This window comes from Cyprinus carpio, unplaced genomic scaffold (assembly GCF_018340385.1).
Source record: "Cyprinus carpio isolate SPL01 unplaced genomic scaffold, ASM1834038v1 S000006746, whole genome shotgun sequence".
Taxonomy (NCBI): domain Eukaryota; kingdom Metazoa; phylum Chordata; class Actinopteri; order Cypriniformes; family Cyprinidae; genus Cyprinus; species Cyprinus carpio.
Genome location: NW_024879345.1, coordinates 215,897 through 233,003, shown reverse-complemented (window position 1 = coordinate 233,003; position 17,107 = coordinate 215,897). Strand labels below are relative to the sequence as shown.

Below are 17,107 nucleotides of genomic sequence, written 5' to 3'. Positions count from 1 at the left end.
GATGATCTAAATGAGAGTGTATATTATATGTTGATGCATATGCAACATATTCGTGTTCTAAGAATCTTTAATAGTTTGTATATCAGTTACATATGCAAAATACCATTTTTGCCATGAAAATATCCTTTCTTAAGCCTATTCGCACGGGATTAGTATTATCTGGGGATTTAGAAATTGTGTGATTTAGAAATCATCCCCCCCACATCTGAATTGGGTGTGGCGCATTTGCACGGAATAAGCGAAGACTGTGATTTTACATGAATTTACTGACTTATCTCCCAGATATGAATGTTCCTTACCACATGCTGCAATACATATCATCCATCTCCATCTAATCATTCTTTTTGTTTTCGCTCTTTCGATGGTTTCCAACTTTCTCTTTCTGCAAATTGTATTGTATGATGTATAGCGACGGATGGTTCTAGACCCTTTTTATGTGGGCTTCAGCCCTAAAACCTGAATGATCAGGCCAGTGCTGCTTCCTCTAAGTTTATCATTCTCATGTGTTTTAAGGCTTGTCAGTTTAAACATTTGAAGCTATTCAAGCACAAGACGGCAAGAAAGAGATCTCAATGCAGTACTTGCGAGCTGTCATAGATCGTCCCTGTGCACGCACACACCTGAAGCTGGAAGCGGTCTCTCAGACAGCAAGCAAATACCAAAAGGAGTTCTTTTTCATGTCTTGAGCAAATTGGCACAAAATTATCTCTGAATGGCTGTCTTGATGAGTATCGACGTAAAAACAGTTGCTTACATCTTAAGTGAACGTTAAGAAAATATTGGATGTGTATAACAGACCCGTGCATTTCTTAGGCTATGTTAATAATGTTAATCAAACAATAAAAGAAAAAGAGAGAATCACTCGCTGCTCTTAACTACAGTAAGTAACTTCTGTAGCTTTAATGGATATTTGTGTATATTTAATCCATACAATTTAAGTAATTTGTATCTATCTAATAGTCTGTCTGAAGGTCTTAGCCCGCCTGTGGATGAAATCCTAGAACCGCCCCTGTACAGTGGGAAAAATATTTATTTGATCCCCTGCTGATTTTGTTAGTTTGCCCACTTACAAAAAAAATGAAGGGTCTGTAATTTTTATGGTAGGGTTATTTTAATGTATAGAGCCAGAATACCAACCAAAAAATCCAGAAAAAACATATTATAAAAAGATTAGAAATTTAAAGGTTACATGGAACAAAAACCTTGAAAAAATTATATACGACATTACCAAATCCTGGCCAAATCTCAGAGATGCCAATTTGCACGGGACTAATATTATCACAGGACCTTGCTGTTCGGTGAAAAATGGTAGGTCATTTGCAGGGGAATTTTTACTTTACAATTTACAGACATGGCCGATTTGCACGGGATTAAGATCAAAGACAATCTCTGCAATTATTACAAATGACTAGAGGTCACCAGGTAATACTAATCCCGTGTGAATAGGGCTTTAGAGTTTATATGAAATTACACAATGTTCGCTGGATGAACAGATTAGTTGATTGTAATATTAATTCTGCTAAAGTTACTACTGGCAGCTGAGGTAAATAATTGTAATTAATTATAATTATTTATATGCATTTCCCTTTTGAGCTAATTTGCAACAGACCTCTAGAGTCATGAGTCAAACAGGCACATGAGTTTCATTCAGATCTGCCTCTCTTAACTTTGTCTAAAGGGTGCTCAAACTTGATTGGCTGATGAATGCCCTCATAGGCGTTGTAACTAATGGTTGTATAGTTACAATCAATTCAATGTTTAATGTTATAGCACCACCAAGTGGTCAAACTCTCCAATTTTTTGCTGTGACCTCAGAATGAAGTCTTTCATATGTGACCTTGGACCACAAAACCAGTCATAAGGGTCAATTTTTCGAAATTGAGATTTATATATCATCTGCCAGCTGAATAAATAAGCTTTCCATTGATGTATGGTTTGTTAAGATCGGACAATATTTGGCCGAGATACAACTATTTGAAAATCGGGAATCTGAGGGTGCAAAAAAAAAAAAACATCAAAATATTGAGAAAATCACCTTTAAATTTGTCCAAATGAGGTTCTTAGCAATGCATATTATTAATCAAAATTTAAGTTTTTATATATTTATAGTAGGAAATTGCATAAAAGAAAAATCAATAATTTTGACCCATACAATATATTTTTGGCTATTGCTACAAATATACCCCAGCGACTTAAGACTGGTTTTGTGCTCCAGGGTCACATATGTGTTCCTTGTTTGGTGAAAACACCTCATTCCATTCAAGAGTTATAGCCATTTTAGTAAAATTGGCCCCACCCATTTCAAACATTTTGGCATCCTGTTGCGACCAACAATGGAACTTCAACTTGGTTTTGATGACTTTTGCTTTGCGCTTGATCCCCTAATAATAACATGAGATTTCTCAGTTATTTTAGTGGAGCACCTGCTTTAAATCAACCGATATCAGGCATATCAAAGTTCTGTGAAGTCTCATGCATGTGTACGCGTGTGCTTTTCTTTTAAAACTGCATATAAACAGCATAGCATAGTTCTTTTGTAGTTACATCAAGACAGATGTGATAATATTTCATTTAAAGTGTAGGCACATCACAAACATGCATCAGTGATCATGTCCCAAAATACTGTTGACCCCATTTATACCTGTATTTAGCACTGAACACCTGTCATCAGATTAACAGAAATGAACCAGTTCTGTAGGGTTTCAGAGACTGAATCAAAAAATGTTTTGGATCCCATTTACAGCTGTATTTAGCACTGACCGTTTTTAATCAGATCAACACAGGTTGCACTTAAATCAAAATTATTATTATTCAGAAATTTAAATCAAACTAAGAAAGTGCATGTACAGTGCCTTGCGAAAGTATTCATACAGTATTCATTTTTTTCATGTTTTGTTATGTTGCTGCCTTATGTTAAACTACTTTAAATTTTTGCCACATCAATCTACACTCCACACACCATAATGACAAAGCAAAAACAGAATTGTCAAACCTTCATAAATGTATAAAAAAAAAATAAAAAAAAACCCGAAATAAGTACATTGCATAAGTATTCATACCTTTAACTCAGTAATTGGTTGAAGCACCCTTACAGCCTCAAGTCTTTTTGGTATGATGCGACAAGCTTTGCACAACAGCATTTGGCAATTATCTTCCATTCTTGTCCTCACCTCTTCACCTCTCAAACTCTGTCAGGTTGGATGGAGGCAGATGCACATTTTCAGGTTTCTCCAGAAACATTTGATTGGGTTTAATCCCAGGCTCTGGTTGGACCACTCAAGGACATTCATAGAGTTGTCTATAAGCCACACTTACTGTGTGTTTAGGGTCAATGTCCTGTTGGAAGGTGAACTTTCTGCCCAGTCTGAGCTTCTGAATGCTCTGGACTGGGTTTTCATTAAGGCTATCTCAATACTTTGGTGCACTGTGTTTTTCTTCTACTCTGACGAGTTCCTCAGACCCTGTTGCTGAAAAACAGCCCCACAGCATGAGGCTGCTAGCAGCACACTTTACTTTTGGGATGCTACTCTGCAGGTGATGAGCAGTGCCTGGTTTCCTTCAAACATGATGCTTGGAATTGCGGTTCTTCAGACCAGAGAATCTTGTTTCTCACAATCTGAGTGTTCTTTAGGTGCTTTTTTGCAAATTCCAAGTGTGTTTTCATGTGTCTTCACTGAGGAGAGGACTGAGATTGGCCACACCACCATAAAGACCAGATTGGTGGAGTGTTGCAGTGATGTTTGTCCTTCTGTAGGTTTCTCCTATCTCCACATATGATCATAGAGCTCAACTAGAGTGGCCATCAGGTTCTTTGTCACCAGTCTAACCAAATCTCTTCTCCATCGATTGCTCAGTTTGGCCAGCAGGCCAGGTTTAGGAAGAGTCCTGGTTGTTTCAAACTTCTTCCACTAAGAGTAATGGAGACTACAACCTTCAGTGCAGCAGAATTTTTTCTGAACTCTTCCCCAGATGTGTGGCTTGATGCAATCCTGTTTTGAGCTCTACAGGCAGTTCTTTTGACCTCAAGGCTTGGTTTTTGCTCTGATACACATTTTTTTCAGCTGTTAGAACTTTAATTGAAAGGTGTGTGCCTTTCCAAATCATTTCCTTTTAATTGAATTTGCCACAGGTTAACTTCACTCGAAGTGTCGTAACATCTACAAGCGACATGAATGCTCCTGAGCTAAATTTCAACTGTTCCAGATAAGGGTATTAATAAATGGAATCATTTAAGTTTTTTTATTCTCAACAAATTTGCAAAGATGTTAAAAACCTGTTATTTGCTTTGGCATTATGGTGTATGGAGTGTAGATTGATGTGGAACAAAAAGTAATTTAAAGAATTTTAACATAAGGCACCAGCATAACAAAATGTGAAAAGAATGTAAATTTACTTATTATGTACTGTTGTTAAACATGACTTTCTGTCTCATTGGGCTGTAATTCTCAGGTGACACAAGTCCATAGTTTCTATTGTCTATCTATGGGAAAGAACTGAGAATACAGTAATAATGTGCAAGTTGATGAGCTACTAAAAGATCAACTAAAGGTTGATGACCTGAACATATCAGAAAATGGCTATAGGATAACAGCTCAACAGTCAAAATGACCATTTCCTCCATTCAGGTTAATAATTAAAATGTCGAAATGGAGATTTTAATGACTGGTCTGGAAGAGCTACTATATGTCTGTAGTGGCCCAACAATAAGGATGATTGGCCCAAGAATTTTCAACATTCATAGTTTGAACTGCAGATATTGCATCTTTTCCAGTGGACATGTCACGGACTGTGTGGCAGCACAGAGAAGAGCTACTCAACACTGCAAAGATGTGTACTACATGAGGATGATACCTTGAGGTGTGTAGCTCGTTTGAAAGCTTTATTACAGACACGGCATACATGGCAGCGGTCCTTTCCATGAGCCTGTCTGCAGTGTCTTCGGAGAGCATTTGCTGTCAGCAGCACCTGACTGCAGTAGTAACACTGGTGCTTTTGCTGTGTCTCTGCTTCCTTCTCCTCCGTCTGGTTATCTATGATCTGTGTGCATAAATGAATTGAATAAATGACTATCGCACAAAAAACAGCTGAGAAATGTAGACATCAACTTCACTTGAATAAACATTGTACAAGATATTTTTTGATGATTTTAAAACCCATGAATGACATTCCGATATTTCAGATTTTAAGTTTATTTATATAGCGCTTTTCACAATACACATGGCTTTAAATTACCTTTAGAGATTGGATTATTATATTGTGATATGTGTGATTACTGATAGAAAAATCACATTTTTTTCGGGTTGGAAAGAGACTTTGAGTACAGCTTTCAAACGCAAGAATCACCCACTGACAAAGGGAAAATGTTGTTGATTCATAGCAACTGAGCAGGGATTCCAAAAATTTGAGTTTGAGTTAATTCTCTGATAGAGAATAACATGGCATGTGCTCTGTGACAAGTGATAAATCTGTTAAAAGCATTTATCACTTGTGTGCATTTACCTGTGTGTTCAGGTTGAGAGAAACCGTATCCAGTATCTGTGTGTCCGCTAGAGTCAGAGTCACGCTGCCATCGCTGACCATACCTGCTGTTGACATTACCAGGCTCTGAGCTGACATGCCTGTCTGGGATAGGGAGGTGATGGGTGCCAGTGCATTGACTGATGGGAAGATATAAGAGACACAACTAAACAATTGGATCTAGAAAATATGGACATATGTCATTCTAAACATCCTCACTGAGAACTGTGCTCAATTCAATTCAGTCAATTTTCTCCTATGGACAATTTTCAGGTCAACTACGGTCATGGTGAAGACAATCTTGCTTGAGTAAGTTAGTCACAAAACTGGCAACATGAATGTAGATACTTATTCATTAAGCATTCGGCTTTATGGCATATGCATCTATTCAAACCCTTAACTGAGGTTTCTATTACCATCACAGAAATACACTGTAACAGAAAGTGTACACAATAATCATGTACAACCACATGCTGTCTAGTTAGTCTACTTGCGTAGTTAGTAAGATTTCCTGCAGTAAAGTAGACAGAAAATGCAATTAACAGCCTATTCACAACTATATCTATATTCAGTATGTATGCAGTCAAACCACTAGTGATTAATGACAAAATTTTGGGGTGGAGTATCCCTTTAAGAAAAATCTGCTTTCTTTTTTACCGCTTCCATAGTGTATGATTGAAGTGAACTTTTATTTAAGTGTGACAGAAAATGTCTGATTTGTTTAAAAATAACAAATGTATTTAAGGGGTAAGGGAGCCCTTTCACTTCCCACTTGGGTTAAAAGCAAAATACCCTCAGTAATATCTATCAGTATTTTTTTTTTTAAATATAATTCCTAAATTAATACTTGTTCGAAACAATCACCTAAGTACAGTTTGTCCCATATTCCGTTTTGAAAAAACAAATAATTTAAATTTGTTCTACTATTTTAATGTAATTAAAAAACAGATTCTTAAAGGTTCTTACACTGATTAAAGGACATCCCCAAATAATTTAATTTGGCTTTACAGTAGTAACGATACCTATATTTTATGATTCGATGAAAATAATATGTTTAAATGGTCTCATTATAAATAAGGTAATCATCCATAAGATAGACACCCACCTTAATAAATGATATTGACCATTTGTATCTAACCATGTCACGTCAACACATGGAAAAGTCAGCCAGCTATTTATTATAACGACAAATTGTACATTTCTACATTCAAAGTGAAACAGATGTTTAGGCAAGTGCTGCAGGGACTTTTTGTGCCATCTAGTGGTTAAGAGAAGAATAAAATCAAATGCACCTTTTATCCCATGAACTATTAGCCCTACAGAAAACCTACACGAGCACATTACTCTACATCATGGGTCTTCCAGTAAAATACCCTGAGGTCCAGTTATTAACCCTCCTCACCAGCCAAGGTCTAAAAACATGAATTGATGGTTTTTGCCAGACCAGGATTCGGACTGGAGCCTCAAAACTATTTTTTTTTTAAATTATTATTCAGCTCTCACCAGTCATAGCTGAAGGAGGAGGACTCTGAGGAAGCAGCTGCTCATTGCTTAACGTCAGACTGTTGCTGCCTGAAGCAAGTCTGATCTCAGTGTTCATATTTGAAGTAGAGGTTGGACAGTGCTGGGGTAACAGGTCCTGACCTGTCAAAGAACAGATAAATGAAGAGATTAGTGTTTGCTTTGACATGGCTATGCAAAAACACCTGAAGAAAAAAAAAAAGTTTTGTAATATTCAATAAAAATATACCACTGTTTGCATATCAAACTTCTTTTTACTCCTAAGCAAAGGACAAAAAAGAATTTCACCAAAAGTATATCAGGGCCTTTGGAATCCCAACTTCAGAAACAAGCAACCAAATTAAGTTAATTTGAACAGAATCTTTATTTAAGTTTGATCTTAACCGGACACTATTTTAATAATTACTGCAAATTTCATAATGCAGAGAAAATCCAGCAAACATTTATTCACTATAGAATGTTTATAGAAATTATAGAAAGGTTAAATGAATTAATTAATCCACACAGATGAACAAGTTAAATCAATAATTTGAAATCTTTTTCTCTGATCATTCTTTCTCTCTCGTTTAGTGTGTATGCACTACAAACACATCATTGCATATTTCTAAACTTGGACTGCTGAGTGAAGGCTAATTAAATGAGTTAATTTGGGACACAAATGACATCACGCCCCATCACAAAAATCATAATACAACACGTCAAAATAATGACAAGCAGCAGTAAAGATGTCTCTTAAGCTATGTGATGGTGAAGACTCTTTCAGCATCTCCATCACCTAATAGCACACCTGTTATATTTCTAGAGATAAATCTTTGATATACTGGTATTGTCTGGTATATTTATACATATGTGATTTTATTTTTATGCATATTATTACCTATAACTGGTACTACTAAATATTTTTTAAAAAGTTTTTTCAGAGGCAGGACCTGACCTTGAATATAGTTTATTTCATGTTTTGCAACATAAAGGCTTACATTTAAAACTTAAATGAACAAATTTAAGTGATCAATAATGATTAAAATATATACATTATAACATATATATTATAAATGTTACCTATTCCTGTGATGGCAAAACTGAATTTTCAGCAGCCATTACTCCAGTCTTCAGTGCCACACTGATCTTTCAGAAATTATTCTATTATGCTTATTTGGTTTTCAATTATTATCAATTATTATTATTGGTCCTAATTATTAATAATGGTTTTTCGTATTATCAATGATGAAACCATTCTTTCCTGCTTAGTATTTTTGTGGAAATCATTATCCTTTTTTTCAGAATTCTTTAATGAATACAAAGTTCAAAAGAACAGCATTTATTTGAAATAGAAATCTTTTGTAGCATTATAAATGTCCCAACTGTAACTTTTGATCAATTTAATGTGTCCTTGCTGACTTAATGTATACATTTCTTTAAAAAACTTGAATGTTAGTGTATCACTAAAATATTAACCGGAAAAAAATAGTTTTCCTCATTTATAATAATAAGAAATGGTTCTTGAGCACTAATTCAGCATATTAGAATGATTTCTGAAGGATCATGTGACACTGAAGACTGGAGTAATGATGCTGAAAATTCAGCTTTGCATCACAGAAATAAATTACATTATTTTGTAATTTTATATTACTTTTTTTTCTACTGTATTTATATATATATCTCTTTGGAGCATTTTTACAACTTCAAAAAGTACCTTCCTAAAAAACAACTCATTAATGATTTAGCACACAACTGCATCAAAATTGCAAGTGGAAAACATAGTGTAATGCAGTGTCACCTTTTGGGTGTGTTTATTGGGGTGTTAAACCCGAGCAGCAGAATCAACAGCAAGTGCAGTAGTGTGTGTCTGTATAGTTTGCGAGGGTACCTGCTATAGTGAGTGTGATCTCCCGTGTACTGGTGACAGGTGTAGATGCAGCAGCACTGGTCTGTACTAAAGCTTGTGTCAGACTGGAATTATTAATAGTCAGTGTGATTTCTGGAGCACTGTTGCCACCGCTTACAAGACCTGCAGCATTAGACACCTGTGACAGCTCCTGAGAACCTGACAAGACAAACATATTCATACAAGACATAAGTTACATCTGGCCAAAGAACTCAAAATATCCTCTTGAATAAAATGACCCTGATTTGTGACTCTGGAGCACAAAACCAATATTAAGTCGCTGGGGTATATCTGTAGCAATAGCCAAAAATACACTCTATGGGTCAAAATGATTGATTTTTCTTTCATGCCAAAAATCATAAGGATATTAAGTAAAGATCATGTTCCATGAAGATATTTTGTAAATTCCCTACTGTAAATATATTAAAACTCAATTTTTGATTAGTTATATGCATTGCTAAGAACTTCATTTGGACAACTTTAAAAGCGATTTTCTCAATAGTTTGATTTTTTTTTGCACCCTCAGATTCCAGATTTTCAAATAGTTGTATCTCAGTCAAATAGTTGTATATATTGTCCTATCCTAACAAACCATACATCAATGGAAAGCTTATTTAGTCAGCTTTCAGATGATGTGTAAATCTTAATTTCGAAAAATTGACTCGAAAATGACTGGTTTTGTGGTCCAGGGTCACATTTAACAACTGACATTTAACATTTAGCAGCATTTAAGTTGTAAAGTCAGAGTTAGCTCTCAGGTTGGTGTTTTAGCATCCCAATATAAGCCTAATTTTTAGGTGAACCCTTTAAAACCAACTTTTTTGTTTTGTAAAAATGAATATAAGCACATGATTGTCAATTCATAATGCTATGAAAATATACAAGAGTGAAATGTAAGTTGAAAGCATCTCTCACCATCTCAGTTATGTCAACCCACGTTAAACTCATGGCTTATGAGCCTTTTTGAAACACTGCCTTGCCTTGCTTTGCACTTGCCACTTGATGAATTTTAAGTTATTTTACTGTAATGTGTCCTTTTGAGTGTTTGAGAATTCCCAATTATTGTTAATGGTGAGAATTCTTTTTACTGTATTCCAGTTAAATGGCAGGAATACAATGAGATTTAAACTAATAATTAACATCTTTCACCTACTATAATAATATAATTTTTGGAAAGTGGATTTATAACACTAAAATAGGCATTATTTCCTTAAAGGTGCTGACTGTAAGATTTTGACTCTGCTAAAGCATAAAAATACCATAATATGTTTGCAGATATTTAAGTAACATGCTAAGTTAACATACATGTTTATCTGAAAAACAATGCTAAGGTCAGTTATTCTCCTTTGAAAATGTGCGTTCCGGAATGTCTTTAAGTTGTTTTGGTTTGTGAAACCCACCCACTGCCAGTTTACCTAATTGTATTACAGCATCCTGGGTTGCCAGTTGGCGGAAATCAGCGTATTTAATTTCATTCATCGTCAAGTGCGCTCGTTCCTGTTTGTGTCGTCAATCTGGCAACCTGCGTCTGAGGAGGAGGTGCCGGGTGAAAATAACCCTCTCCAATATTTTGAATTTGGACTGCAATACCTAGTTCAACCACTCGGGGTCAATCTTACATACAGCACCTTTACGGATAAATAAGCAGTATGTTAATAATTTTAATTTTTTGTATGTGAAATAGGACCTGGGCATGGCTGAGAGAGGAACCTAATGTAAAAGAGAAGGAGGGACAATGGAAAAGTAAAAAAATATATAATAAAAAAAAAATAGGCAAAATATGGACAAAGAGACACACTGGCATTATCCTGCTCATTTGTCAGGTTACTGATGGTGACGCTGGCTGAGGCAGGTGGAGGTTGCAGCGAGAGGCCACCCAGAGGGTGAATGACTACATTAGCAGGAACCGAAGCATCTCCGGCAGTCATGAGGTGAGCTGTTGTGTGCGGCGTCAGACCTGAGTCAGTCGTCAGAGAGTGAGACAGCAAACTGCCGTGCTGCAGAATACTGGGGTCGATCTAAACAGAGACAAACAAACATTACTGCATCATCTAGTAACTAACTAAATAACAGTAACTAATCGGAGTCTCTTTAGTTGAGTGTTACCTGCAAAGTGATGTTGTTGATGTTGCTGGGGTCAATCCCAGAGATCTGCACATTTGGACACACCAGGTTTGTAGGTGTGAGCTGCAAGTGAATGCCTTCGAGTGTAGCGAGACCCTCTGTCAAAGACACAGTCAGATCCCCACCAGCTGGGCCAGGATGGGGGGGGGGAGAGAGAGAGTGTAAGAGAGAGAGAGAGAGAGAGAGAGAGAGAGAGAGAGAGAGAGAGAGAGCAAAATTAATTCATCCAAACCTACAAGACCTTCATTCATCTTTGGGACACAAATGAAGATATTTTTTTCAATTTTCTCATCATTTTCTAAAAGAAGGCAGGGCACATTTTGGATGTCTCATTTATTTAATATAGCTAAATTAACTGAATTAACCACTTTGTCGAGTACTCCATGACTGGTTGTAGCAAATAACAGAGACATCTGAAAAGCAGCCAAAAAAAAAAAAGTGCACCACAATATGATTTTCCAAATGCATGGTAATAATAAATCTACTAAATGCGATACTCAAAGTTAAAGCAATTGTGATGCCTCTGTGATGTCTCTGGATGTATTGTTTGAGACTAGTTCTGAATTTGGAGCTGTTCATTCACACATTACGTGAGACAAAATGTTTCTAAAGAAACTGTTCTATGATATACTAAATGACATAAGTAAGTTGGATGATGACGTTATGTCAGTGATATGTCAGGGTCGGTTGATATACAAATGCAAACCAGTTTACAAGCATGGGCTTTTCAGACCAGTGTCCAATATGAGCAACATTTACAAGGTTGTGAGAACAACCTTATGAAAAAATAATAATAAATACATTTGACTTGACTTTGGCTTGCAGTGTGAACGAACATACAATGTTTGTAAAGTTTGTAACTACCTGACACAGTAGCAGGCAGTATAGCTTGCCCTACCAGCCCTTGCTGCAGCAGACTGGGGTCATATTGGCCTGCGAGCACTGAGTTTCCTGGGATGTAAATGTTAGGATCTGTTGTGGCAGTCTGTAATAATCCCACAGAAGGCTGAGTGTCCACAGCTTGGGAGGGATGCTGAGTCTGAGGAACACTTTGGACTTCTTGTCTTCCTGAGCTTTGGGGCTCAGTGCTGGAGCTCCGCTTGGCCTTCCGGTCAGAGGGCCGGATGTGACCCTGGATGTGGGTCTTGCGGTGACCAGATGTCCGGAAGCGGAGATCACAGTGAGGGCACTTAAAGGGTTTGGAGCCAGTGTGCAAACGCATGTGGACCTTGAGACTGCCCTTCGTGGAGAAGGATGTGTTGCACATGTGACAGCTGAACAGCTTCTGCCCTGCACAGAAACATGCACATGAAACTTTTAAGAGCCTTAAATACAACAAGGATGTTGGTGGCTTTAAACATCAATGCATCAGAAAAACATAACACACAAAAAAACTTTATTGTAGCTTGTCAAAATATTAAATGCATGAAATTTAAGACTCAAATTTAAGTAGAAATTGTAGACCCATCTTCTGATTCATCCAAGAAGAATTGAATGTTTTTGAGAAAATGTTGAAATGATGTTTTTGGTTGTTAGTTTTCTGGATTTCAATTGCTAGTCTGTTCAATTATTAGAAAGTAAATAATACACGCCCGAGGCACATCACCACCTCGGGTGTGCATTATTTTCTAATAATTCAATGGCCCGTCTTTAATTGTTCCTTACATTAAGTTATTTGCACTTCAGTTTGCAAAGTCATTTCAGGTATTCCTAGAAAAAAAAAATTGTGTCTGTGTCAATAATTTTATAATAAAACAATAATTACTAATAAAAATCTAAGTAAAATTACAATAAAATTGATCCCTAACACAATAAGAGGAATTTCTTATAATTATTATATTTTTTAGTCTCTGACAAGCTATAAATAGAGGTGGTCTGTTTTTACTTTTTTTTTTTTTATAGTCTTGACTTTTGGCAAAAAGCATGGTATTCAAAGTGGCAAAAAAACAAAAAAAAAAACGCATATTAATACAAAAGGAGGACTAGGTAGTCACGATGAGATCTCTATTCTCCATCATTTTAAGTCTAGGGGATTTTTTTTTTTTTTTTCAGTTTTATCATCCACCAGGTAAAAATACACTAAGGAAAGTAATCATATATGTAATAAATGACTCTTTTTTTAAAGTTAATAAAATAAATATAATAGATATAATGTTTTACCAGAAAATGCAATATCAGTTTTAATTCAGTGTGTAACTTTCAAGTCAAATGCTTTTATGAGTTTAAAACTTTGGGTGATTTGTACAAAACAGCCAACACCAAATAGGAGTAATAGTGATAACTGACTCCACTACAAAATATAAACACATGATTTACACAGAACTATATTCCTATATACAACTCACCTGAGTGCGTCTTAATATGGCAGTCCAATGTGGATTTCACTGTGAAACACTTTGCACACTCATCACACTTGTACGGTTTCTCGCCTGTATGTATCCGGATGTGTCTGAAAAATGAAAGAAAGCTTGGGTGAACTATTCCTTTAATGACAAGCGGCAACATGTTTAGTAAAATTAGTCTGCTGTCGCTTTAGTCTGCACATTTTTCGTACATTTTTTGACAATCAGACGGGAAAAGATAACTCAGTCCAGTAATCAGGTGCAGTTTGAAAGGCTTTTTAGTGCGTGCTTTAGGAGTATGTGCTCAAAAACAACGCTTGGCAGAACAGCATGCAAATTAAATGTTTAACCAGCAAAGCACATGCAAATAATGCGGTTCTTGCAAATCGCATACTCTGTCGATTTTGTTTGTTCCATCAATGGTACAAAAGCCAAAGTGGGTCCAGACTTTGCTGTCCGCCATCCCATTAAAAACCTCTTTTTCTTAGGCTAGTTAACTTATGTTTACATTTCCCTCATTCATGTGTTGACTGTAAAACAATTTAGAGAGCCTTATTTTATTCATTAAAATAAGAAGGAAAACAATATATCGCCCTATCAATATTTTGTCCCACCCCTATTTAGCACATCTTTTCTCCAAAGCAACTTGTGCACAAAACACAACATAATTCTCCCTTTCACCATTGAAAAGCACAAGTCGAACACATTTCCATGAGATGTTTCATCAGTAATCCCCATTCACTTCCAATAAAACATTTTGTTCCCACACTTTTACAGGCCATTAGTTAAACTCTATGTTAAACTGGTTATAGTTAGTTGTTTGTGTACATCATTTTAACATGTATTATCATTTTACACATGACCAAGCTGCATTCTAGCAGCTCGTCACTGCCACAGATGCACCAACCTTTGATTTTTTCTGTAACATCATGGTTATGAGTAACGTGTGACATCATAACCATGAAGATTTCTGAACTAACCACATAAGCAGTTTTCAACAGTTGACAACACAAAACACAATATATGTAATTTGCAATATTCTACGCATTAATGTCAAAATAAAACATACAGACAATTAATATTAGTTTATACGATAACATGTAACATATAAGATGATTACCTCACTAGGTCACTGGGCTTCTTGAAGCTCTTTGGGCAGAATTGGCAACGGTTTGCAAACTTTGGCTCTATGTTGAGCTCAACACATTTGTCTTTAACTTCACTGATTCGATCTCGTTCAGCAGCTGTCTGGGCAAGAACCTTCTCTGATAGAGATGCATCATCCCCAGGGTCCCTCTTCGCCAGCTCTGCTGTCTGCTCTTCAGTTAACGTGATGATACCGTTGCGGTTTCTTTTCATCCCTGAGCGGTCTGACCCATCATCCTCCTCACCGGCTTCATCAGTTTCCAAAACTATGGACATCAACTATATGTTAACATCAGTAATGATTTAAGATGATTTCACATTACTAACCTTGCTGTGTAAAGGTCCATTATATTTTACAATTTGCAATGCAACCATAAACCCTAAAATAACTGTAAAACTTATTTGAAGGGGTCATGAATTGCACTTTTTTTTTTTTTTTTAAAAAATAACAATAACAATATTTTCACAAAAAAAAAAAAAAAAAAAAAAAAAAATACACACACACACACATCTATCTTGGAATATCTACAAAAATAAATCAAATTTTTATAATTATATATATTATATATATATATATATATATATATATATATATATATTATATATATTTTATTTTTTTTAGAAATTTTCTATTCTGATTTAATCCATATGATTTAAGCACTGTTTAAAAGGGGTGTGTCTGTTGAGTGCACAAATTCATTGCAACTCAATATCTGTACCCTCACAAGTACTTTCATAACAGCATAAATTGATGGTTCATTCAGAAATTGTTGCCTCAGTTTGTCAGTACCTTTGGGCCCGACAGCATGCAGAAGTTTCATGTGTTTCCTGCGCAGCATGACGGTACGGAAGCTTTCCTCACAGACTGTGCACTTGAAGGGCTTTGTGTTCAAGTGGATGATCATGTGTCGGTTCAGACTACCGTTTGTGGTGAAGCAGGTGTCACAAATGTTACACTTATAAGCCTTCAGTCCTGAGAAAGCAGAAGAACAGCCACAGAGGAGAAATTTATATGACCAGGCCAGGGTTTCAGAATGTATAATAAAATAATGTGTTTTTTGGTAACACTTTACAATAAGGTCCCATTGTTTAACATTAGTTAATGCATTAACTAACATTAACCAACAACGACCAATATGCTTGTTACACTATTTATTCATGTTTCAGTTAATAATATGGTAACACTTTATTTTAAGGTGTCCTTGTTACACGTTACATGTACTTACTATTATAATAACAATTAATTATGCATAATTACATGCAAATAATAAAAACCCTAACCCGAACCAAAATAACAACCATATAGTAAGTACATATAGTTCATTAATATTACTAAGTACTTAAATGTATAATTACACTGTAACAAGGACACCTTAAAATAAAGTGTAACCAAATATAACCATTTATTGTTAGTTCATGTTAGCTCAAGTCCATTAATTAATATTAAGAGATACAACTTTAATAATGTATGGAATTTTAAAATTAACATTAACTAAGATTAATAAATGCTTTAGAAGTATTCTTCATTGTTAGCTCATGTCACCTGTGTGTGTGTTCAGGTGTGATTTGAGCACTCCAGCAGACACAAAGCTCCTCCCACAGAGGTTACAGCAATAAGGTTTCTCTCCAGTGTGAGAGCGCACATGCTGCTTTAGGTGACTGGACTTTTTAAAGCTCTTATCACACATACTGCACCTAAGAAACAAAACACATTACTGCACAAACTGAACAAAATATATGTAGCAGCAATAATGTTTTGAGCATGAAAAGGTTTCTGGTTTAAGTAGATATTGGGATAAGTGAAGTACAAATCTTTGTTTATAGTGAAAATAATGTTAGGATTTGTGCAAAATTTGCAGGGATTTTCTCAATCAACTGTTTTTCATGAATAGTTAACATGACAGGCTTTCTGACATTAGTGTGTGCTTGCCCATTTAAGCGCAATAAACTGTGAAAAAGAACTCAATTCAGTATTCACGCTCTGCGACAGACTTTATGTGAGCATCAGACAATGAGCGACAATCACCGCATTATGTTCTTGTTCGCTGCTTACTGTGCTAATTAACTTCTTTTTAAACATCAAGCGCATCGAACACTGCATTTTCACATTCAGGCATATTTCTTTATAGCACAGAAATACTTACATATTGCAATACAGCAAAATATATTTACAGAAATTGCAAAAGAATAACTATTGTACAACAGGAGTTTACAAGAACAAAATAGTTGTTTTCCTTTATTTATCAACAATTTATTAATGGCAGGGCTTTATTTTATAAAATGGTACAAAGACACACATTCATTGTATTCAAGACATATTCATGCTTAAGGTATGTAAACTTACTGATAGACTCTCTTATTGATTTCATCCTCATCCTGGAAGTCTTGTGTCTGGATAGACAGCTGTAGCTCTCCTTGACTCGCCTCCTGCAATAAACCACTCGTCTACACACACACACACACACACACACACACACACACACACACACACACACACACACACACACACACACATTTAATCTCACTTTAATTTCATGTATGTTTTCTGTATGACTCTTACGACAAAAAAAGT

General features: G+C 35.7%; 1 protein-coding gene across 3 annotated transcripts in view; it reads right to left on the bottom strand.

The window, feature by feature from the left end:
• LOC109106342 (zinc finger protein 236) overlaps nt 1-17,107 on the bottom strand; it is a 51,040-nt gene that overhangs the window by 3,069 nt on the left and 30,864 nt on the right. For all 3 annotated transcript variants that reach the window (XM_042755775.1, XM_042755777.1, XM_042755776.1), the window contains 12 exons: nt 16,880-16,980; nt 16,079-16,230; nt 15,326-15,508; nt 14,510-14,801; nt 13,393-13,496; nt 11,912-12,337; nt 11,030-11,175; nt 10,722-10,941; nt 8,906-9,082; nt 7,021-7,161; nt 5,500-5,657; nt 4,852-5,037 (listed from right to left, as the gene is read on the bottom strand). In XM_042755775.1, coding sequence (XP_042611709.1) covers nt 4,852-5,037; nt 5,500-5,657; nt 7,021-7,161; nt 8,906-9,082; nt 10,722-10,941; nt 11,030-11,175; nt 11,912-12,337; nt 13,393-13,496; nt 14,510-14,801; nt 15,326-15,508; nt 16,079-16,230; nt 16,880-16,980 — 2,286 coding nt within the window. The remainder of the gene's footprint in view (nt 1-4,851; nt 5,038-5,499; nt 5,658-7,020; nt 7,162-8,905; nt 9,083-10,721; nt 10,942-11,029; nt 11,176-11,911; nt 12,338-13,392; nt 13,497-14,509; nt 14,802-15,325; nt 15,509-16,078; nt 16,231-16,879; nt 16,981-17,107) is intronic.